The 23,259-nt window shown below is 55.9% G+C and overlaps 1 protein-coding gene across 1 annotated transcript; it reads right to left on the bottom strand.

Annotated features, from left to right (window-relative positions):
• On the bottom strand, nt 1–22,656 carry SH2B2 (SH2B adaptor protein 2). The gene is made up of 9 exons (XM_010573526.1): nt 22,586–22,656; nt 12,451–13,338; nt 9,201–9,302; nt 5,095–5,186; nt 2,841–2,935; nt 2,091–2,273; nt 1,771–1,964; nt 797–968; nt 1–314 (listed from the first exon to the last, which is right to left on the bottom strand). Exons 2-9 carry the CDS (start codon nt 13,309–13,311, stop codon nt 1–3), a joined length of 2,013 nt encoding a protein of 670 aa, XP_010571828.1. The 5' UTR covers nt 13,312–13,338; nt 22,586–22,656.
• Between the last annotated feature and the right edge of the window lie 603 nt (nt 22,657–23,259).

Raw genomic sequence — 23,259 nt, 5'->3', positions numbered from 1 at the left:
TCAGTAGAAGGAGTACTGGTTTTCCACTGCCCGGGTCCGGCTCCGGGCACCATCAGCCTCGTGGTAGTCCTCGGCACTGGTGGTGGGGGGCTCTGGCCGGCGCTCGGCGCTGTCGCTGCGGCTCCGGGGGCCCAGGGCACCCTCCAGGCGGTGGTAGGGTGCTGGGACGGTGACAGCGGGGGCCACGGCCACCCCCTCGGCAGGCGGTGGGGCTGGCGGGCCAGCAGGTGCTGTGCTGCAGAAGTAGTGTGGAGGCGGCAGGTCGACCCGACAGCCTGGCGGCTGTGACACGAGGGCTGGCGGGGGGCCGGCGTCTGCAAGGGAGACGGGAGCTTGACCCCTCCAATGCTGCCTGGGGGCTTGGCCCCCCCTCTCCCTCACTGGCACCTTCCCACACCCACCTTCTCCCTGGCTCACCCTGACCATCCTTTATCCTGTCTTTCCCAACCCTCCTTGCCCACCCTCTCCCAGCATAGCAAGATGCTCCAAGTCCCACAGACCCCCCTGCTCCTCTCCTGCCCAAGCCAGGGGATGGACACCCACAGCCAGGGACACACGGGTCCACCCCGGCACAGCCCTGCTGCTGCATGGTCCTCCCTGCCCACCTTCCATGGGATAACATCCACCTTGGTGCATCTCCAGAGCCATGCACACCAGCATGGGCACTTCTTTAGGGAGGGGGTCGGTGGGGGGAATCCCAGGGATCAGTCCCTTTTAGGTCCATGCGAGATCCCAGCCCAAGCACCAGTCCAACTCTCCACATGCAGCCATGCCCTTGCCTGACCCCGGCACCTACCGGGCAGCGGGCTCTGGGCCACGACGTAGCTGCGGAGGGTGATGTCGGCCGCGCCGCCCGACTCGAGGGGGATGGGGTGCGTGTGGAAGTGGCGCAGCATGTCGAAGATGGTCTGGAACCAGAGGTGCTGCACGTGGCACTGCCCGCTCTCGTTCAGCGACAGGCGGAGGTGCTGCAAGTGCAGAGGGCCAGCGGGTGAGCTGGGGATTGCAAAGGTGAGATTCACCTTGCAATCAGCAGAACAAGCCACCTCCATCAGCCAAGGGAGGTTTGCTCGTAACATAGGGCTGTTCTTTTTGGTTTTCTCCCCGCCTGGCTGGGAGGGTCTCCTGCTACAGGGTGTTACCTGCAAAACCCCACTTGCTGCAGCCCTGGGAGAAGTTTATCCCCTCCTGGTGATGAACACTGTACAGAAGTAGCCAGAGAAGAGCAGCTGGGTGCAGCCAGGGGGGCTGCAACTCCAATCCTGGTGACACAGACAGCCTAGGGAAGTCCACAGCCCACCTGAACTACTTCTTGCCGGACAGGTGACAAGAACTGGCAGTTATACCTCAAGCCCTTGTAGTGTGTGCCCTCTGGTAGAAAAGGGACCCAGCAGAAAACTACACACGGGTTGTTTTATTTATAGTGCATCCGTGTACTTCAGGACATGGAACGGACAAGAGGGCAGGGGATGACGTGCCAGGCTATGCTAGGCTCCTGTGGCGTATTTAACCTTATGCCCATGTAGCAGGCACTGATCCAGCTGGGAAAATGCTGAAGGGGCTGGGCAGGGTGCAGAGGGCTCTTGGGGGACAAGGGCAGGTGGTCCCGAGGGATGCCCTGCCAGGGTGCAGCAGCTCTCCGCAGCGCTGCCGTGTTTGGGGTCACTTCATGGCACCCACTTACTTGCAGAGTCCCAGCAGGGCAGTAAGGAGCCTGGGGTGCAGGGCAGGGCTGGCACTAATTTTCAGGGAGAAGCAGAGGACACCCACCTTCGCTTTCCCCTGGAAGTTGAAGGTCAGCACGTACTCCCCCGGCCGCGTTTCGCTCTGCCGGATGACAAACAAGCCGTGGCTCCGGGCACCCCCGAAGAGCACCAGCTGAGCCGCCTTGATCCGCGAAAGAGTCCCATGGAACCAGGGGAAATCAGAGAGGTTGATCTCTGCCTCCGCCTCGCTGTCATCCCCTGTCCGCAGGAACAGCAGGTTTTTAGGGAGCACCCAGACATCACCACCCTCTCCCACCCCTTCCTCCTCTCCCTCTTGTGCACCCCTAAGAGCGAGGACTGGGGCCACATCCTGCATCCCGGTACCTGTAAGATGCCCGCCGGCAGTGGGGCTGGACTCCAGTGTCTGCAGAAAGTTCTCCAGCGGGACGTGGGTGAGGAGCTCTCCCAGGGAGTCCCTGCCCCGGCTGTGGGGCGCGGGGACAGCAGTGGCCGTGGCGGTGGTGTGAGCACCGGGCAGGGCACATCTGTCTGGTGGCCTGGGCACATCTGGAAGGGAATTTACAGAGGGATGGGCTCATGGCTCAGCATCACCTACCATCGCTGGACAAGGCTGGGGGCTGTCCTGCTCAAAAAGCAACTGCGTTGGAGCACCCCTGGCTCTTGGGGACATCTCGGGGCTAAGTTATGGCTCTGGCCACAGCTTGGGGGACTCCCTTTCAGCCTGTGCCGGGTTTTCTTCCCCTGGCACAACCGGGATGGGAGGCACGGATGTGTCTTGGTTGGGCATAGAGATGAGGTGGGGCTGTGCAGGTGGAGGCTGCTCGCTGGGACCTGAAGACCCCAGTGCCTGCAGACAGGGACTTGATTTTCTGCACATACCAGGATGTACGGGGGCAATATCAATGTCTTCAGCACAGGTGGGCCACCTCCTCAGGGCGGGGGCAAGTGCAAGGAAGAGGAAGGCGATGGACAGAGGAAGATCCATCCCCACAGCACCCGCTTCAGGCTCCTTCACTTTATTGCTGGCAGGATCTGGCCCCCTCCAAACTAGAGCTGTCACCTGGAGACACCCACCCTCCCCGGCGGGTGTTTTTCCCAGACGTAGGTCCTTACCGTCAGCCAGGAACTCGCAGCTGCAGGAGGACACCCTGCCTGGCAGACAAGCTCCCTGTGCACAGGACGCCAGCTCGATGTCGTCCCCACTGTCCCTGGGGGAAGAGCACAGAGCAGACGGTCACGCACCGGCTGCCATACTGCAGAGACACACATGCACGGCACCTCCGCTCACAGGCATGTGATAGGGACTCAACCAAATGAAATTCCGACTGTGATCCGGGACCACATCCCAATGCTCCTCGCTTCTTCCCGAAGGGGCTGCCACGGACAGAAACACCCACAGCATCAAGAGGCAGTGGCTGGCAAAGCAACATGGCTTTTTTGGGGTGAGAAACTGGTGTGGGAGGGATTAAACCCTTGAAAGCCTTCACTATGTGGGTCATGCTGGTCAGTCCTAGCTGCAGTATTTTGCTGCAACCTTGTCGGTTTGGATAGAAATGTTACCTTGACTTTCAGCGCTTTGCTTTGCAAGACATCATCACACACACACACACACTCCCACCACCGACTTCCACCCAAGGGAGCTTTCGCTTTCACCCTCTGCAAAGGGAATTACCAACCCACAGGAATTACGCCCCTAAAAGACACCAAAAAACCAAACTGGGAGGCCCAGAGCGAGGCAGTGAGCGAGAACAGAGCAAGGGGGGGGGGGCACAGTGGTGCGGCCCCCGCAGAGAGCATCCCTACTGCCCGACCCCTGCCCGTGCACTTCAGCACCCTTCTTGCGCAAGCCCCCCAACTTGCTCCACAGCCTATTTTTATCGCAGCCGCCGGCCAGAGCCCAGCACTGCCGGAGCTGCCTGCAGCACTCGGCTACTCTTGCTTAACGGCAGCCACGTGGGTGCAGGCAGCGAGGAAGCGGCTGCGTTAGCGGTAACGGCTCACGAGGGAGCTGCTGAATTATTTAGCGGCCAGTAAGTGAATCAGCCATTGGGAGTCATTCAGCTGCAGCCGGTTAAAAACAAGAAGGGAGGAAGGAAACCAAAACCAACAGCGCTTTGCAGAAAAGCCGTCGACGGGCGCTCGTGCAGCGGCTCCAGCGTGCAGCCCTTGGCAAAAGCATCGGGAGCTGATTGAAAATCCGTTCTTGGCACCAGGCGTGTGTGTCGGTGTATTAAACAGCTCATTATTATTTGCTCTGGAGTTCATTATTATTTGCTTTACAGTCACGTCCGGAGGCCAAAGCGGGACTGCGCTGGGTGCTAAGCAAACATAAAAGGCTGGGAGGCTGCCGGCGGTGGAGCGAGGGGCTGGTGCAGGGCTGCTGGCATTTTCTGCAGCGGCTGGAGGTGAGCATGGCCGAGGTGCTCGGCTCCGGCTGGAAAACCGGCACTGAAACATGCAGTGGGAAAAAAAGGGCCGTTTCCCAGCCTCGCCTCCATCAGCAGCCCAGCCTCAGCTTCACTTCTTGAATTATATGTTTTAAAAAAAACAGCAAAAGGAGCTGAAGGACCACAAATCTGGAGTGCATTTAGTGCATCCTCCCTGCAAGATGCAGCCTCCGCAGTGACTGACCCTGCAGTGCCCAAATTGCATCTCTCCAGCAGAAGGGGGCAAAGGCAGCTGGAGCCTCTCCAAGCCCCCGTTCCAGGTTTGCTCGAGGTTTTCACCTCTGCAAGCTTGGACACCTTCTTTTTCCAGAATTGTGCCAAGAAGGGCAGTGCCAGGGTTTCCCGGAGCCTGGGGAGCGCCTGGGCTGATCCTGCCTCCCCAGGACCGGGCCTGTCCGAGCCAGCTGAAGGGCGGCAGCACCGGGCACGCGAACCTTCCTACAGTGTAACCCAACGCATGGGCCGATGAAAAAGCAGATGAGAAGTTTTGGTAGGGTTGTCATGACTCCAATGGCAGCATTAATACCACCGTGATAGAAACATAAATAAACCAATTTAGCCAGCAGAATCTTAAATATACCATGGATGCTGGACTGGAAAAAGGCATAGAAAATAGCTCAAATACAGTATAAAACCTTCAGAAGGCAGGTGTTAGGAGCTTCCCGTGCTAAGGACTGCGTTCCCGGGTCACCTGCCTCTGCCTGGCCGAGACGACACAGAGCAGGAAAGGGTGAGCAAGCAGCCAGTGCCCTGCAAGGCTGCACCTCTGACACACACAGGCTGCTAACTTTGCCTCCAGACTTCTGCTGGCGTGAGTCAGGGACTTTCTGTAATAACTCAAGTAGCAAAAATTGCATCAGGGGTAATAACCCGTGCTTGGTGGCGAGGGCACCACGGCATCTTCCTCCAGTGAGCCTTACCCAGGGTCAATGCAGTCCTGGATATCCGCCACCCAGGAGTGCTTCTGCAGGGAGTCGATGGTCTCCAGGATGTATTCAGCCCCGTTCTCCACCTGCAGGCAATGCGGGACAGTGTCAGGCTGTGCCAGGGTCCTGCCACCTACCCCAGGGCAAAGCACACCCCGTAACCCAGCTGGACCCCCACATTCACCGGCTGCTATGAAACAGCACCTTGGTTGAACAGGAGAGTTGTCTGCCTCATCCCAGCCAAGGGATGCCGAGGGGTGACCCACAGAGATGCTTTGGTGTGTCCAAGCGTGACCCCTGACCAAAGTCAGGGCTCAGAGGAAAATCCCCACCCCGTCATTATCAGCAAATGCATCACAAGATTTTTACAGCCTCCGTGGCAAAACCACACCTGGCTGGCAGCATCAGGGTGCATGGCACCACACACCAGCACAGACAGCATCCCTCGCTTCTGGGGAGCCTCAGTGTCCCCCAAAAACTAGCTCTGCACAGGTAGAGCAGAAGCCATACTGCTTTCTGCCCCCAAATCCTGCCAGACTCCTAAATCCAGGCATTTAAAACCTCTCCTCTGTTATCTTTTCTGCCTGCTGGTCCATGAGGCTTCTGATTTCTGATTGCAACAGGGTGGGAGAGAAACCCACTTTAACAGGAAAAAAAAAATTAAAAATCAGGATGCAAAAGAGCCTCCAAAATTGCAAGCCCAAAGGAGCTGGGCCTTTCTGGGGCCAGGGAGGACCCAGAAGCCCCCACATCAGCGACAGAGCAGCAGGTCTCAGAAGCCATGCCATGCAATGCTGTGTGCCTCTGGGAGGTTTCCCCGCATCCCTCCCAGACCCCTTATACATCGCGTTCCCGAGCTGGTGAGGCAGCCCTGACTCCAGGAGGGTATCGCATTGCCAGCTGAGACAACCTCCTAGCAAATTAAATTAATCACAAACAACTGAATCACTGTCCTGAAAATAAGCAGGGCATGCAGGGAGCAGTGCCCAGCGCCTGGGCTGGGGCCAAGCTGCTCCCCTGCTGCAGCCCAGGGCTGTGCATGGGTGATCCTGCCCCGAGCAGAAGCGGAGGTGAGCAGCAAAGATCTCTCCCTCTGTTTGTCTAACCAGAGGAAAGGAGCCTCTCTGGCATTCTGAGGGCAACGCATGAAGCTGGCGTGGGAGACGGGCTGGTCTCTCATGCAGAGCATGACAGTAAGCAAAGCACGTGCAGGGCTTGGGTGTTTTGCAAGTGCCTGCTTGTGCAATGGAAAAAAATGCATGTACGTGGTGTCTGACAGGCGGTGGGGACATGCTGCCTGCTAATTTTTAGGCAATTTGATAGAAACTATTCCAGCGTGGCCTCCCTGAACAAGGCAGGGGCTCTTCCACCCATCATAACCTGCCAGAGTGCGGCACATTGCATGCGAAGGTTGAGACCAGGCTGGACACTAGCCCCGTAGATGGGAAGGCAGCAGGGAAACCACAGCAGCCAACTTCCTTTCTTGCATCTTTAATCCATGCCCCGACATCGAAGGGTTTTTCACCCCCTCTGCAAGTCCACCCAGCAAAGGGGGAATGCAAAAGAGCAGCAGGGAGATGTCCCAGCAAGAAGGGCTGGGGCAGAAAGTGAGCTACAAATAATAAAGGACGTCAGGAATAAAGGAAAAGCATCCTGCACCGACAGCCGGGAGGGGAGGGCAAAGGCTGGCTGGAACGGCAGGAGAGAGGCAGCAGGAGATGAGAAGCCAGCAGATGGGCTCAATGCTGTGTTCACTGCCTCGGGTAACTCAAAGGATCGATTGCAATCAATTAACCCCGTGGCAGGGTAAGCACCCTGGCCAGAACAGGGCAGGAGCAGGGTTGAGGGTACCTGGTAAGTCAGGCGTGTTCAGACAGGCAGGGTTTGGAGCGTTCCCCGGGGTAATTAAGGAAATGGCTGAAGCAGTCGCAGGGCTGTTAGCGGTGGGAGTGGAGAGAGCATGTCTGGCTCCAAAAGATGGGAAGAGGGCAAGCCCAGAGCCCTCCTCCAGCAGCAAGAGAAACCAACCCTCCACAGGCACCCAAGAAGCATCCTGGAGCTGAATCCCCCCTAGCAGGGATCTGCCATGACCAAACCCTGTCAAACCCATCTGCTCGTGCTCGTGACAGCCCCAGGGATGGGGAGAAGCAGCGTCACATCCTTGGCGTTGGCCACGCTTCGGACACTGATGTGACACTTCAGCAAGCAGGGTAGCAAGATATGGTTAAGATGACTCTTGTAAGGGGATCTAGAAAACATGATCAGAAGTAGCTGATGAGCCATATTCCAAGAGCAGTTATCGATGGCTAACAGGTTATCGATGGCTAACGATCGAAGCCGAGGGATATGCTCAGAAGCCCCTTCACAACAAGGACTCTTTCTGTGCATGCTGCTCTTCAGTAATGATTAGGACAAAAGCAAAGGATGCCTAATCAATTCATGGATGACACCGCGTTGCAAGTGTGTTGAAGGATGAGGCAAGAATTCAAATGAACTCATCAAAGCTGAGAAATGCTCGGTGGAAGTAAAAGCTGAAACCAGCCTCCAGCACAAGGACACAAGCGAGCTCTGGGCTCACGCTGATCACTCTGGGCGTCTGGGCTGGGGAACCACGACTCTGGAGCAGTTCTGCAAAAAGCATCGAGGGGTTACACCAGCCCACAAGCTGCGTATGAGTCAACATCATCATCAGGGTACAAAGAAAGCAAGTGGATCAACTTGAGCTGGATAAAGAGGAAGAAGAAGGGAGAAGCAATCAAAGAAGCAGCAATCCTTCCCATCTGCTCCTGGCCACAGCACCATGTACATTTTGGGGCATTCTCTCTCCAGATCTCTCAAGGAAAGCGGGGAGGACCTTGGGCTGGTCAGTCTGGAGAGGAGAAAATGCATGAGGTTGGTCTCTGAAGCACAGAAGACAACAGCTGTATTATCCTCTGTGTCCATTGTGGCCACCGACCGCAGCAGAGGTTGAGGTTGAACAGCAAGAAGCCCTTGGGGCAGGGAGGATGGCCTGGAGGAGGCTGTCAGGAGGTGTGGGAGCTTTATAAGGAGCCAGGTTTGGTGGAAAGGGATTTCCTGCAGGAAAGTGTGGCAGGGCCAGGCAGGCTACCAGGCTTGGGGGCTTTCACGAAGCCAGGTTCCATTTTTTCCCTCTGCTTTCACAGTTTTCTAAGCTTTTAAGCAGGTGCATTCAGTCGGGAAGCCCGGCCTTTCCGCTCTGCCTTTGCCACACGCTTATAGGGAGAAGCATCAGGGAGAGAGGTGTTTTTTTTAGCAGAGGCAGGACACAGAAATCCTCAAAATGCTGGTGTTCCCCCACATACATATGCTACCTCCCAACCAGGCACGTCCAACAGCTCTGATGGAGAACACGAGTCCGTTAGTACGAGCAAGGAGGCGCAGCCTCATTAGCTGGAGAGAAACACTATCTTCAACAACATGTCCATCATCATGGTGGCACATCACGCCCCAAGCTGGGACCCTGTGAAATTCAGCCCTGATCTGCCATAACAAGTTGTTCCCTTTCAGCAGAGCAGGAGGGGGCATTAAGCTAATTAATTGCATGATATGGAAACTCTTTCTGGGGAGAGAGAGAGACTTTCACTCTCTGCTCATGCCCCCAGACTTGCATGGGGTGGTTGATCCCCAGGGCCTCGGTGGCCCCACACAGCCGTTCCCATTGCCCCGTGTCGATGAAACAGCCACCACGTGCCACCGATCCGGGGCAGCAGCAGTCACAAAACCACAGGCAGCCACACCAAAGAGCGTTTCTCCTTGCAGGTTGTCTCTGGACACTAATTTAACCTGTCTCCTGGTGACACGGAGAAGAAAACCCCACGGGGAAAGTCAGGCAAACAGCTCGATCCCAAAATACCTGGGCGTCAGGTGGAGGTTGCATCATTTTGGAGGGGGGGGACGACACGCACAACTCGGGGAGGGGAGGCAGCGATCCCGCAGGGAGCATTAGAGCTGTTGGCGTCTCAGCTCCGAAAACCAAGGCAACGATCCCCTTGGGGACTAAGCATCCCTGCAGCGGGGGCTGGATGTGAGCACGGATGGGGTCCCCGTTGGAATACGCACTGCTGTCGCCCTGCTCTCACCTTTAGGACGAAGGTGTTGTCTTTGTCGGGCATCTCCAACGGCATGGTGGTGCGGACCTCAATGATGGCCGACAGCGGGATGCTCACCTTGGGTTTGGAAGCCTGGGAAAAGAAAAACAAAGAAAAAATTAAAAGAAATCGATAAATAAAAGTCACTCAATTGAATCAAACTCTCCCGGGGGACGATGCAGCATGGCTTTCAGAGGCAAGATCGCGGCTCAGCCTGCACGGTTATTACAGAGGGGGGGAAAAAAACGCATTGATTTCCTTCATGTGCCTGATAACTCCAAGCTCTTTTAATTAAACCAAGAGGCGGCCCCGTGGAAGATAGGGAGGTTAGTGCATTTAACTGCCAAACCTCTTCCTTGCTCCAGCGCAGACTGATATGCCAGCTCTGCCAAGACCACTTATTTCTCTCCTTTATAAACCCTCTCCCGATGGAGATGTGCTATCTGATGGGGGACAGTTCCTACGCAGAAAGCAGCCCAGGAAGACTCCCCATTTATGTAGCACAGGAGCAGCATTTCAATTGAGAAGCTACGACGCAGCAGCCTTAGCCATGCAGGGAATTCTAATTACATTAAACTAAAGAAAAATGAATTTCTCCCGGGGACCCTGGCACCCGCCGGAGCCTCGATGTGGGGGCAGGACCCGGTGCCTCCCAGTTGAAGTCTCTGCTGAGCAACAAATTCCCCAGATATTTGTTTTAATTATAACAAATCCCTCCAAAGGAGCCTGTGGAGCTGCTCCCGAGGGCTGGTCCCCTCCGGGATTCGGAGAATCGTGGCTGCAGGAAGCAGAGATGCAATTCAGTCACTGAAACCTGCGTCTGGTACCTTGGGTGCACGGGATGGGACGAGGCCGGTGATGAGCACTGGGCTGCACGTTACCTACAGTGGGTTCAGTTCCCTTTTTTGGGGGGGAAAAAATAAATAATCCAAGACAGAACAGGAACTGCTTTTTCCCCTCCAGGATGTTTCGTTTCCACCAGCCCCAGGGCCCCAGCGCTGCCTCCAGGCACCTCTTGGCCATGTGGGGCTCAGCCCTGCCCCGGGGAATTTTTCCATTTTGGTGTTTGCACAGGAGAAGGTCAAAAAGGAAGAGGCAGCTGCTTCGAAAGGAAATAAAATAGGGTGTTAATTCACCCGTGAGCCAGAGAAGGGTATTCTCCAGGAAGGCTCTTCCCTTTAAAGATTTAAAGACGTGACCATAGTTTTTGTAGGGCCTACACAAAAACAGCGCTGTGGGCTGCTGAAGCAAGAAACTGTTTTCCTCCAGCTGTGCCAGGCTGGTGCCACTTTTACAGCTGAATCATTTGCCAGATGGAAAGCAAGATGGGATGAAGGGAGAAAAATGCAAACCAAAGCTGGGTGTGATTATAACAGAAGAGCAGACAATGTTCATAAAAGTTGCCATAAAATAATTTCAAAATTGATTTTTAGAGGCAAATCAAGATACATCAAAAAAAATGCCTCTATGAGCACTTTTTTAAATGTTTTAAGAGCAGAAGTTGTTCAATTTTAACCTGCGTTTATTGTCCCTTTGGTGTGGCCGGCGTGCCAGTGCTGCTCCGTGCAGCCTGCACCCCCTGGGCTCACCGGATCCTCCGTGCATCGTGCCAGGGACACGGTGGTTTCCTTCCAACCAGGTCTTGTGCTGTCCCTGGGCCGAGGAAGCCCCCCGAGCCAGCTACCAGCGATGCACGCCATCCGTACCAGCACTGAGCAGCTCTATAGAGAGATCCACTTGAGTTTAAACTCATGTTTTATATTTTATCAGGAAAGATGTGACAGTTAGGCGAGAGGCACGGACTAACACCAACAGTGCCAAGGTTCATTTCGTCCTCAAAAAATAGAAAATGCTGTTTAAAAATATGAAATATCCTGCTGTCCCTATGTATAATGTATGGATCCATCTCTCTACCAAACCGAGGGTTACCAGAGGTTCAGAGCACATCAAAACCCATGGAGCAGCAGCCCCGGGTGCGTCCCCGGCATGAGGACTCGTGTTCTTTCAGCTTTGCTACCAGGGACTGAAACATAAGCGGGGAAGTCCTGGAGAAGATGAAGTAAATGAGATTTGTCTTCCCTAGGTATTTAAATAACAGGAGATTTCATTACCAGCACATACAGCTAGTAACGCCCCAGGGAACGGCTTATTATTTGCCCTGTGCTCTTCAGAGAGGAGAACACCCAGCACAGGTGAGGCACAAGCACGGCGTTAGCACAGGTGAGGGTTTAGCACTGCAAGGCATCCCTTCACTCAGCCCAGGAGCAAAGGCGGTCCTGCGGCGAGAAGGGGACTGAAGGTCTCAGAATCCACATTTCTTGGGCAAACCGCTCCACCGCTCAGCCTTTCCCCCAGGGAAACAGGGACGTTTCCCTCCATCACGTGCAGGGGGGATGAGAAGGGGAGGGAGGATGTGCCGAGGACACGCCGCAATGAAAACCGGCTCCTGCTTTTGAAGCTTTCATTGAAATTACAGAAGAACAGCAGGTGCAGGCAAGGAAAAGTGATATTGTGGATAATAACAACAATAATATCAGTGTTCTTCTGCCCAGGAGGCTATGTAGCTGGGGCTGTCTGGGAGGAAAGCTGCAAAACCCACCCATGGCAGTGATGCTGCAGCCCTGGAGGGTATCACTGGTGCCTTCTGTCCCCATCACTACAAGCTACACTGGGGGGAGCCTTGCAGGTGTAAAATTACTCCAAACGAATTATTATTTTTAAAAGAAAAAAACCAACAAACCAAACCAAAACTGCTTTCAGAAAGTGGACTAGCAGCCCTCTGAGGTCTAAAGCACAAAGCCCAGGCAGCGATCCCAGCCATACTGCTGCTGCATGAGCCACTGGTCAATGACATGTCTCCTCAACACACTGGGAAGAGAAAAAACCCTCTGGATGGCCTGGACACCCCATGTCTTGATGGGGGAATGAGCTTTTCTACCAAGATTGCTTACATCTGGGGGCCAAAGGACCAGGCAGAGGCTTCAGCATCTCTCCCAAGGGCTGTGGGGAAGAAGGGGGCTATGCCCTGGTGAACAGCAGCAATCAGGGCTTGCAGGTTGGATGGGTTTCAACCACGTTGTCCTGTCTATTCACATCTCAGCCACATGGCACCAAATCTCCCTCCGGACCAGAGCTGGATTTCATCCCAGCTCAGCAGTGGAAATAGGAAAAGCCTCAAGCAAAGCCCGACTGCTGCTTGAATTGCTCAGAAAAACAACAGCAGAGAAAATCCAGGACTTACCTTTGGAGGGACATAAAACTCGAGGAGGAACCTCTCTCCTTCTACTTTCACTGCTTTCCGGAGCAGGAGGCGGCACTTCTGCCACTGCGAGCTCCCCACACAGTTCGTGTCGTCAGCCACCATGTAGCGCAGCGTCCCCTCCCTCTGGATGTCCACCAGCTCCACCTTGGAGGAGGGCACCTTGGACAGGCGCAGCTTGTGGGTCCATTTCTCCCGTGGGTCACCAGGCTCCTTGCCCCCGGCCGGCCACGGCTCCCTCTCGGCTCTCCGGCTGCCCGGGGCAGCCTCGGCGCCTGGCTCCGGAGAGGACTTGCGATGCCACATCTCCTTCATACCATCCACCACACACAAGCTCATGTTCCTCAGGGAGAAGCCTTTCTTGAACTTGGGCTTGGCGGCAGCGTGGATGGAGACGTCCTCCGAGCTGCGGGACTGGCCGTAGGAGGACACCTTGCGTGCCTGCGCTTGCTGGGCTGGGCTCAGGTACCGTCCGGCACCCAACGGGGGGTCCATGCTGTCCAAGGACTCGGTGGACGTCTCCTCCTTCCTCGGGGTGACCTCGCGCCCGTAGGGGACGTGGCAGTTCTGCAGCCCCACGAAGGGCACGATGTTGTACTTGGTGGGGGAGTCGGACACGAACACCCGGCTGACCTCCAGGCTGAAGATGTCCAAGAAGTTGGCGGCGAAATGGTGGGAGAAGGAGGTCTCTGCCCCGGGGGTGTCGTAGTGGGGGTTCTCCTTCAGGAACTGGCAGAACTTTTGGGCGAAGTCGACGGCGGCTGCCTGGGCGTGCAGCTCGCAGAACTCCCTCCAGTCGGGGAGCGGGGAGGAGGGCTCCTGGCACAGGGCATCGCCGTTCATGGCTGCCCCATTCCACCTGCCGGCGGGCTGCAGGGGCGAGGGGACAGCGTGAGCGTGGGCACGGACACGGGCAACCCACCCTGTGCGGCCGTGCCGTGTCCCCTCCCCAAATGGTGGTCTCCCCCCCGCCACGATATAGGAGCCGGTTTGCAGGCCCGGCGTACACAGAAGCACCACGGGAAAGCATTTTTGTGCCGTTCTCTCTCCACCTCATACGCTAGAAAAAAAATCTTGGCCCCGGCAGCAGCCATAAATTGTACTTATTTTACGATTATGACCATGCAAAAGCATTATTGATTTCTCATAAAACCGCTAAGGAGTCCCCGACCGGAGGAGCCCAGGGGGATTCGCCTTCAGGGTTTCTCTCGCCTGCGTGTTCTGCCTGGGCATGGCGGCAGCTCTCCCACGGGGTGAGGGAGCAGCGGGCATCCCAGTGGCACCTGCGTGGGTGCACAGGGTGGCACCCTCCCCTCTGCACCCAGCGGCTGGTCCTTCTCTTTCTCCATCCGTATTTCTGCCCTGATCCTTTCCCCCATAATTTTTTTTTTTTTTTTTTTTGAGAGAGACTCATTAGAAGAGACACGGATGTTGCTTCTTCAAGTGGCTCTGCCAGAGCTGCTCGTTCCCAGGCTTTATAGCCCAGACCCTCCTCGGCCAGGTGACATCTCTGCTGGGGCAGGTGCTGCTCTCATGTCCCCCTGCCATGGCCGAGCCCTCACTGTCTGGTCACATCTCTGTCAGACCGAGCTGAGCTGCTGGAGCTACATGGGAGCTCAGCCCCTGCCCCTCACCATGAACATCAGGCACCGTGGCATAAGAGATAACCCCTGGACAGGTCCTCAGAGGCCAACAAGTCGGTAGGGTACAGGGGGGAAAAAAAAAAAACAACAACCCAAAACCAGAAGTCAGACCCAGGAGCCCACCAGAAGTTGAAGGGAGCTGAAGACCAGACCCGCACGCCCATGGGAGAAGCACCATGTTGCCCGACCTCCACACTGGTCCCTCTCCCAGTGGCCGTGAGACTCGCAGGGGCATGTGTGCATCTCCAGCTTTGTGCTTATGCTGCACTTCCCAAACCTCTTAACCTCATTTTGGGCAGCTTGAACCGCCTCCCCGGGAAGACCCCAGCAGCGATCACATCTCAAAAATCATCTCTCAGTGCCGAGACGGCTGGTGCCTGCTGGCAACGGCGAGCCTTGCCCAGTGAGCAACTGGGGCATCGCTCAGCTCACATCCCCAAACACACGTTCTGTGTGTCCAGGCACCCCTCCTTCCCGCTGAGGGCAGCAGTTTGGCTAATCCACCTCCGCTGGCTCAAATATAGAGCCCTGGGGTCTCTGCAGCTGCCATGCTCCAGACCCCTGCCAGACTTCAGGAAGGACGGGACAGGTCCCCTGGATTTTCCCGTTCTCCATTCACAGAGCAGTTCTTTTGCTGGCGAGGGATTAGTCCTGCTAATAAATCACGTGCAGTAACCCGCCAGCAGCTTACACGGCCAATAATTACCGCTCGGATGAACCGCACAAGCCACGGGATCAGGGCAGGCACTGGGGACTGGGCTAACCTGCTCCTCGTCCTCCAGACCCCAACCATGTTGGTCACCAGACCCCAGGCGGGACCGAGCCCCAAAAGCCGTGATCCAGAGCAGCAGCCGTGGCCAGGAGCCGGTTGCCATTTCCCCAGCACAATCCTACGGAGATGAGACACTGCCTGACCCATCAGCACAAAACATCTGAGCGCTCTGGCAGCACCTCCATCCGTGGAAGTGGCTCTCAAACCCCCTCGAACAGGGAGAAACTCACACGGGCAACAAAAGCGCTCAACAGGAAGAGAAACCCTGAGCTACTTGAGACCTAGAACTGGGGGAGCTTGGCTTCTCTGCTGTCTCATAAGGACCACGCAATTTCCCTCAGCAGTGCCTCTGCCCCCGACATGTGGCATCTTCCCACTTTCGGAACAGGGATGCCGCTCGGTGCCCCGGCTGTGCCAGGGAGGCAGTGAGGGCAGGGCACAGACATGGCCATTGAGGACCCGCACTGGCCCCCCATGCCCCACAGTGCCGTCACCAGTCCCCAGCAGAGCTCCAGCCCCTGCAGAAATCCCCGGCGAGGCTCTCCCCAGCATCGCAGGGCTTTCCCAGAGACCTGAGCGATCCTGCTCGCAGGGATCCATGCCAGCTGGGAAAAAACCCATCCCTGCAGTTTAGGAGCAGTGTCTGAATTTCCCCAAGAGACAGTAGGAAAGCAACAGAAAAATGCAAAGCTGTTTGTTACCCGCCCAGCAAATGCAATTCCTACTTATCCATCCATCACCAAGCAGAGAATTTAAAGACTCAGCTTGCGGCGGCGGCTACCGCCCTTTGGCTTTAAAATTCACAGCCCTGGCTCCCCACCACCACCCCGGGAGCTGCCCCGGCACCAAGCCACGAGCCAGGAGTATTTGGGCTTGGGGAGAAAAGGGGGGTGAAAAGGAATCTCCTGCTGCCAATCCAAGCGGGCATGGCAAGAGCAAGGGAAAAGAGCAGACAGGGGCTTAGAGGGGAAGAGAAAGCCCCACAGCGATGGGTTTGATTGCATCTGCCAGAAGGGAGCAGCTCAGCTCTGGCCCCAGGGCTGAGCCCCAGGGCTTTGCTGATGTCCCCCCACTGCGGATGGGGGGAGAACGCTTCTCGCCATCCATCTCTCCAGGAAGGACCAGTGCTACAGAGTGGGGCCTGCCTGCCCCAAACTGATGGATGGCAAACCAAGATGCAACAGCCTCTGAGAGATTAAGGGAAAAAAAGAAGAAAAAAAATAAAAGGCACTTCAAAAAAGATAAAGCCCCCAACAAAAAGCCTCGCCACCCAGGCACTGCAGCCAGGCTCAGAGACACGCACGCAGAGGCATCACAGCATCTTCCTTTCATCTGCACGGGGATGACAGACTTTAAAAGGCCAATTTATAAAAATGAAGCCTAGAGGAGAGACATCTGGCAGGTCTGAGGAGGCAGGGGGAGGGTGGGGGGTTTACCAACCCTGCACCGCGTCTCCACCTCCCCCTGCCCAGAGTGGGTCCATGAGCCCCCCAGCCAGGACCCAGCAACAGAGGCTGGGAGTAAGTGGGGTGTCTGGGGGCAGCCCCCCCGGGACCGCAAAGCCATTGCCACCCCGGCACCCACCCTGGCACGTACGCATTCACCTGATTTCAGCAGGAGACAGGCTCCCAATTATCTGCATAGATTTACCTTTAATCTCGGTGCCTCCGCTCCCCTCCATACCAACAGCACTGCCCCACTTCTTGAAATAACTTATCATGCCACAGACAGCATCCCTGGGCAGAACAGTGGAAGCGAAGACAAAAATAAGCTCAGGATGAAAATAAGCAGCAAATCTGCAATTGCTTTTTGGAAAGCAAGGGCCATCCGCTTCCAGCCCAGCTTACTGCGGGTTGCAGCGTGTTCCCAGGCACCTTTCGAAGGAGCCAAATCCCTTTGGAGGTGCTATCTGCCGACTCCAGAACTGGCTCAGGGGCCACAGCCTCGAGTCCCTGGCCTGGGTTACACGAGAGGACAGACATACGAATATATAAAACGAGGAGGTTTGTTGGCAAAGGGAAGCCACAGAGTGGCAACCAAGACATCAGGCTGGCGATGGGCTCCTAACCCCCCTGCACGAGTCCCCAAACACCTCCCAGAGCAGAGCTGCGCCCTGCTGCCGCTGTCACTTGGGAAAGCAAGTCAAGGTTTAAAAACGAAGGAAAAAAATAAAGGATTTCTGGGGATCAGCCAGGTGGAAACCCAGGTTGCAATCGCAGGCAAGAGCCAGCCGCTGGCAGCGATGTTATGACAGTATCTCCCAATAAGCTGTGATGATGCATCCCCTGCACCGGGGATGCGTGACGGCACACACAAGTAGAAAGATCTGAAAGTCGAAGTAAGCTCCTGACCTCAAGAAGAAATGAAATTTAAACTGTCAGCACAAAGTGCAAGAGACCATGAAAAAAAAGTCTCCAGTGAAGCAGGAGTCGGGGAGCAATGACAAAGCCGCTGGGATTTGCTGAACCAGAGACGTGAGGAGGAACCAACATCTAATGAGGTGTTAATAACCCGAACGCGCAACACCCGTCATGGGATAGCCAGCACAGCCAGCCCAGCGCTTGCTCCGAGGGCTTTATTTAAGGAAACAACCCTAATAAAGAGATGTTTCCCTTCCGCCCGGCGCAGCGCAGCCAGGCTGGGCCAAAGCAATCTAAAATTCAACGGGGGAAAAAACCCCACTGTCTGATGGAAGTTGCGAGAGGCAAGCCTGTATCCCTCCATCTCTACCTGCAGAGAGCTCCCAGGGCCAAGCATGCACCCGGCCGGGAGCAGGGAAAGGTGGGAGAGGAAGGAAAAGTCCACACAAAGGTGTGCAGTGGAGCCCTGGCTCATGGGGAAGGAGGTCCCCAGCTCGGTCCCGGCTGCTCCGACCCAGCAAGCTGCTCAGTTTCCAGCAAGATCGATGCCACTCCGAGCCCCGGCTGGCGATCCCGCGGGAATGACGCGAGGAAACCCAGGCACCTGCTCCCCCAGAAAAGCGCCTGACCTCAGCGTGCTGGGCCAGGGGAGATCCCCAAGTCACGAGCGGGTCCAAGAGCAAGGCGATACCTCCCCGGCCCCTCTGGCAGCTTGCAAGGGAGCCTGGCGCCTGCCTGTATGGCCCCGAAGCACTGCCTGCCCCTGGCAGACGGGGAAATAGCTAAAACTGGGATTGGGACTGCCCTTGGGAATGCCAAGGCAGGGTGAGTAGCACATGGGGCTCAGAGCTGACAGCAGAAGGGAAGCAAGCACGTCATCTTTGCTCTTACTGCGCGAGCCCAAAGGGATGGAGGATGCTGTTGGCCACGGAGCTGATGTCCCCCGCTTCCACAGCAGACACCTGAACCATTCAAAGACCAAGCGACCTCCTACCAGGGGCTTCCTTTGCCACCTCAGGGGACTGGGAAGGGTCCCAGCCCTCAAGACCCATTAGAGCTTTAACCACACACAGAGACCGAGCTGAGGAAGACAAAGCTGTAGGGCAGAAAAGCAAAAGTTATCTGCTCTTTTGTGTTACACACCCCTCCAGGCCCACTTACTATCCCCACCACAGCCCTAGGGTGGGAGAAGTTGATTGCTCTCTGCGCTCCTCATTGCTCCATGTACTATTTATACCCTGTAGATCTTAAATCAGACTGGCTGCCTGAATCAGATAGAAGTGGAAACAATCTTTGTTACTCTCATTTACTGTCCATCCCACTAAAATATTAATGGAACAGCATTTTACCCTCGAATTTAATGGTCAAACCACCTTCCTTGAACCAATCCCCCATTAAACGTGTGCTTTGACTCCCTGCCCAGATGCACCATAGGGTCCTCCTGTCACCTGCAGCCTAGAAAACATTTGTCTGGACTCAAAAGGCTTCTCGGGTCTTTTTCCGCTGGCCGATGAGGGATTCCTCTGGCCGCAGCATTAGCTGGAGGGGCTCTCAAAACAGATGCCCCCAAAGCACCCAACAGTGTTGGATGGCTATTTTCCAGGGCAGGGTTTCAGGGCAGAGGTGCTGAAGGGAGACATCTTCAAAAGATAAAATGGGCAAGAAATGACCCTTTTTTCCCCCCTTCTTGCACATCCGACAGTCCCCCCACAGCTCTGGTTGCAATCCTCCAGTTCTGCATCCCGATGCCAACCCCACAGGAACCAACGCTCCTGTAAATATACCAGGCTTTGGGGGCCGCATCCTGCCCGCAGCGGCGCAGCCCGAACGCAGCTCCCACCTGCTGCTGACTTACTGAGCAAGTCCCCAGCACTGCTCACCCTATGCCAGGGGACCCGCTCCTGGCCAGGACCCCTGGGTGCTGGAGGACACACGGACGCTCTCCATTCCCACATGCAGCCAGTCTGCCCAGAGCAGCCAGGCAGAGCCCACCCCCGTGAGAGTTCCCCAGCAAAACCTGAGATTTTTCTCCATTTCCCGCTATTCTTACCAACTTCATATCACACAGCTGTTTCTCTCCCTCCCCTCCAAAACCCCCCAGTGTACGTTTTACCTCCCATGCTGACAGCTGCTGGAAAATAAAGACAAGTTAATAGACAAGATCCACTGGATCTTAGATAATCTCTTCCCTGAGTAATTCCATCCAGCTTGCAGGGAACCACGCTGCCAGCCCATGCGCGGGGCTGGAGCATCACCCAAGCCACTTAGCACGCTGCTGATCCAGGCACACCGGCGTGGGACCTGAGGGGTCTCAACTTCACCCATGGGGAGGGGGACCCCAGGGTGCAGTGATGCGATGAAGTGCAAAGCATCGCTACAGCTGGGCATCATGAATGCAGCCTGGGGCTTGGAGGCAGCATGATGTGTCTGGAAATAAAGCAAAGACACGCCTTAAATGCCCCGAAAGAAAAACTGGCAATTTCTTGAAAAAATAAAATAAAATAAAAATTTAAAAAATAGAGCTTTTCGTAAAGGAGGTCAGAGGCTGTTGTCCCTTCCCTCTTCCTCAGGTGCTACCTCACCTGCCTGTCTCCGGCCAGGGAGCTTCCCACAGAAGACTAACCAGTCCAAAGTCTATTTTTAACCACCACAATAGCAGAGCCTCCCAAGAGGAGCAGCTGAAGTCCTGTCCCCAACCAAGCAATCTCGCATTTCCCTCCCTAAGCCTAGATTTCCTTCCGCCCCTCAGCCCACAACAAAACCCTCCTCCTTCTCCTCTCAGCTTCCCACCCTTGTAAAACTATTTGCACATCCACCTCCAGGCTGGACCATCACTGGTGCCACGTGGCAGTGGGGTGCACGGCGTCACGCACATGTGTTACATATTAATTACTGACCTGGTACCTCAGGTCAGACCCTTCCCGAATTCAGACATGCCAAATAACAGGAGATTTAGCTGCTCAAAAAGCCCCGCAACATAAACCCAACAGCAATTCCCCAAACAAGTGCAAACTCTTTTAAAGAGATTACTTTTGCCCTGTAGATTGCTATGCCATTGAGGGGCTCCGTGGGTGTTTTTGGGAAGTGAGCTGTGCAGGTCAGTTGTGTAGGATGCCCAGCAAAGTACATCCCGATGTGGTACGGCACAGCCATCGCTGTGTGCCTCCATCCTGGCTCACTGCTGGGGATCCCCCCTTCATTAGGGCAGAAACCCCCCCAAGATTGTTTTTTCAATTATGGCACATAATAAACATGGGATAAAGTTACATAGGTTTGTAGGAAGTTTTCTTATTATGTTTCTTTACTTTGCAGATGTAATTCCCCATACACATCACCGTCTCATACTCGCCTGCAAACAGCGCTGAACTGCTGCCTAATGGTATCTGAGCTTGGGAAATTCAATTCTACCCCGTGCCTTACCCAGGACTGCTACAATCGCTGCTAATTGCTTAAGTGGTGTATTAAGCAAAACACCTCATAAAAATTCCAGTGGGCTTTGAACCCCCCCCTCAACAAGATGATGCCAAAACACCCTGTTACGGCTGCCACCCCTGGCTGGAGATTCAACCTCAACCATCCCTTTTCCCTTCGCCATGCAGGGGAGCTCCCGGGCAGGCAGCGCTTCGTACCCAGCGTGGCAGCCACGACCACGCAGGAGGGATTTACGGACCGTGTCCGACTTCTCCACCAGCCCTCCTTCCCGGGGCTCCTGGCCAGGGCACTGCCCCGCTGCGCTGCCATCGCAGCCCCTCTCCTGCCCCAGGGTCCTGCGTGCCCAACGCTGCCAGGACCTGGCGCAGCAGGGCACAAACCTGCTCCCATCTTCCCGATGGGATCCTGGAGCCGATGCACACCGGGTCCCTTTCCTGGCCCCCCCCCCTCCGAAGCATGGCAAGCATCCGCGAGCGTTGATGGATGCAGGGCTCCAGTAGAGTCTCACCCCAAGCCCGGACCTTGCACCCAGCAGCGCAGGCGCTCCCCCAGCAAGCAGATTCTCCAAGCCCTTCTGGTTTTCCCTTTAACAAAAATCAGGTCTGGGATGCAGTCTTGCCTTTAGGGATAACCTATCCTCCTCTCCGCTGCGACGGAGCCAGCTGGAATTCAAACCTGTAATTCCTGGGAGCAGGGAGCACACCAGGCGCTCCCCGCAGCGGCAGGGTCCCCAGTTTCCCTCTTCCAGCCTCCGCTCTCCACTCGCACGAGGAAGCGGAGCACCGAGCCAGGCACAAGTCTCCAACCCTTATCCCACCACCTCGCTGGCATCTACGGGCAGGGAAACCGGCCAAGGGCAAGCGAGGGCACCTACACGCGGGTGCACCGGGAGGGGAGCGATGCCAGGAGCGGCTTTGCTGGCCTTTGGGCTGGAGAAGAGCAGGGAAGGCAGCACTGCCCCGGGGCATCCCAGCCAGCCTGATTCAGCAAGACCAGCAGATGTGCAACCATCATCGGGTTTCTCTGCCTGCCACGCGAAGAAGAAGAGGAGGAGGAGGAAGAGGAAGGGCGTTAGCCAGTAACATCCTCATCTTGAAAAGATGGGTGATTTACCTCTAAGGAGGAAGGACAAGAGGAGGTTGGACAAGACCACCCTGCCATGAGGGTGCATGAGATGTGCTCACACCAGTCCAGGAGAAGAGGGGACAGACCTGATGGTCAAGAGGAGTGTCCAGAAGAGGTAACCCTGCGGTCAAGCAACGACAGTGCCCCTGAGCCAACCGAGGGGCTCGCGCTTGAGGAAGGTGGCAATTTTAACCCCAAATCCTTGCCCAGAGCAGGGGCTCCATCCTGCAGCCCCCAGCACTGACTTGTCCCACTTGACAGCACAGGGGGAACGGTCACCTTGAGTTGGGCGAGACACCAGACACCAGCAGGCAAACCCACACCCTTCTCAAATACACGTCAACAGGCTGGAGCATCTCTGCAAGAATTATGCAATTTTTTTTAGAAATAAGTTATTCAACGGCCACCCCGGGGTGCGCTGCAACGGGGAGGCACTGTGAAGCAACACCGAGGAATGCAAGAGGGGAGCCCCAAGAGCACTCGCGATCCCGTCTAAGCGCATCTCCTGGCAGCACACAACCACCTGTCTGAGTAAAGGCGATGGCCGAGGGCCCCAGGGTAGGAGGGCCGAGTCGTTCAGAGGAGCCTGGTGGTTTAGGGACACAATCCCCCTTTAAAAGCACAGCCCCAGATGCCCGGCATTGCAATTCCTTCTCCACCCCTCTCCCAGCAAACCAAACCAAAAATCCCCACAGAGGGGAGGTTTGAGTAATCCACTCAAAGAAGCAGTGGCAGGGCCTGCCATGGATTTTGGGCAGGGTGCTGGGCGAACAGAGCGGTTTTACCTCCTTTCCCGTTTCAGTTCAGAGGGTCGCCGAGGTGCCAGCAGCGCGGTTCTTCCCGGTCAAGCGCATAACTTCAGCTGATGAATTTCTACACTGGAATGAGGGACCAGACCGACTCAGAGGGGCCTGGAAGGCAAAGTTTTACACTGTCAAGCCCTGGTTTGAGCGCAATCATCCCCAGGCGCGTTTCACCCCTAAGCCGCAGTTCGGTTATGCTCCAGCCTGACCATCCCCTTCAGCAGAAACTAGAAATAAGGGCCACGGAGAAAGTCCCTCTGCTTTCCACAGGCCTTCACGTGACGCAGCCCAGCCTCACCAGGGCTGGGGGAAGTTCAGGAGCTGCAGTTGCCCCACGGGTGTCCCCAGAGCCCCGCAGGAACTGGAGGCACTGGCTGCCCAGGCGGGACCGGTGCTGCTCTGCCCTTGGCGGGGGGGGACACGAAGCCCTTGCAAAGCAGCCTGCAAGCCTCACGCAAAGCCCAAGAAAACAATAATGATTAAAAAAAAAAAATAATAAAAATAATCCATGTGGGGTCTTGCGCGTTGTCCCTACCCCCACCGGAGCATCCCCCCACCCCCCGGGAGCTCCAGCCCGAACCGGGCAACACCGGCACCCCCCAAGTTTCTCCTCCCCGGTCCGGCATCTCGCCCCCCCGGAGCGGTGCCTGCCTGCC

This window comes from Haliaeetus leucocephalus, unplaced genomic scaffold (genome assembly GCF_000737465.1).
Source record: "Haliaeetus leucocephalus isolate CR32 unplaced genomic scaffold, Haliaeetus_leucocephalus-4.0 Scaffold395, whole genome shotgun sequence".
In the NCBI taxonomy this organism is placed as follows: domain Eukaryota; kingdom Metazoa; phylum Chordata; class Aves; order Accipitriformes; family Accipitridae; genus Haliaeetus; species Haliaeetus leucocephalus.
This window is presented reverse-complemented; position numbering and strand designations above follow the sequence as displayed.

What these genes read in the sequence shown, in the direction of transcription:
- SH2B2 (XM_010573526.1), bottom strand. Translation starts at nt 13,311, where the DNA reads ATGAACGGCGATGCCCTGTGCCAGGAGCCCTCCTCCCCGCTCCCCGAC. An exon ending in AGTTTTATGTCCCTCCAAAG is followed by an intron (nt 9,303 to 12,450) that starts GTAAGTCCTGGA and finishes TTCTTTTCCCAG; the next exon opens with GCTTCCAAACCCAAGGTGAG. An exon ending in GGCCCAGAGCCCGCTGCCCG is followed by an intron (nt 315 to 796) that starts GTAGGTGCCGGG and finishes TCTCCCTTGCAG; the next exon opens with ACGCCGGCCCCCCGCCAGCC.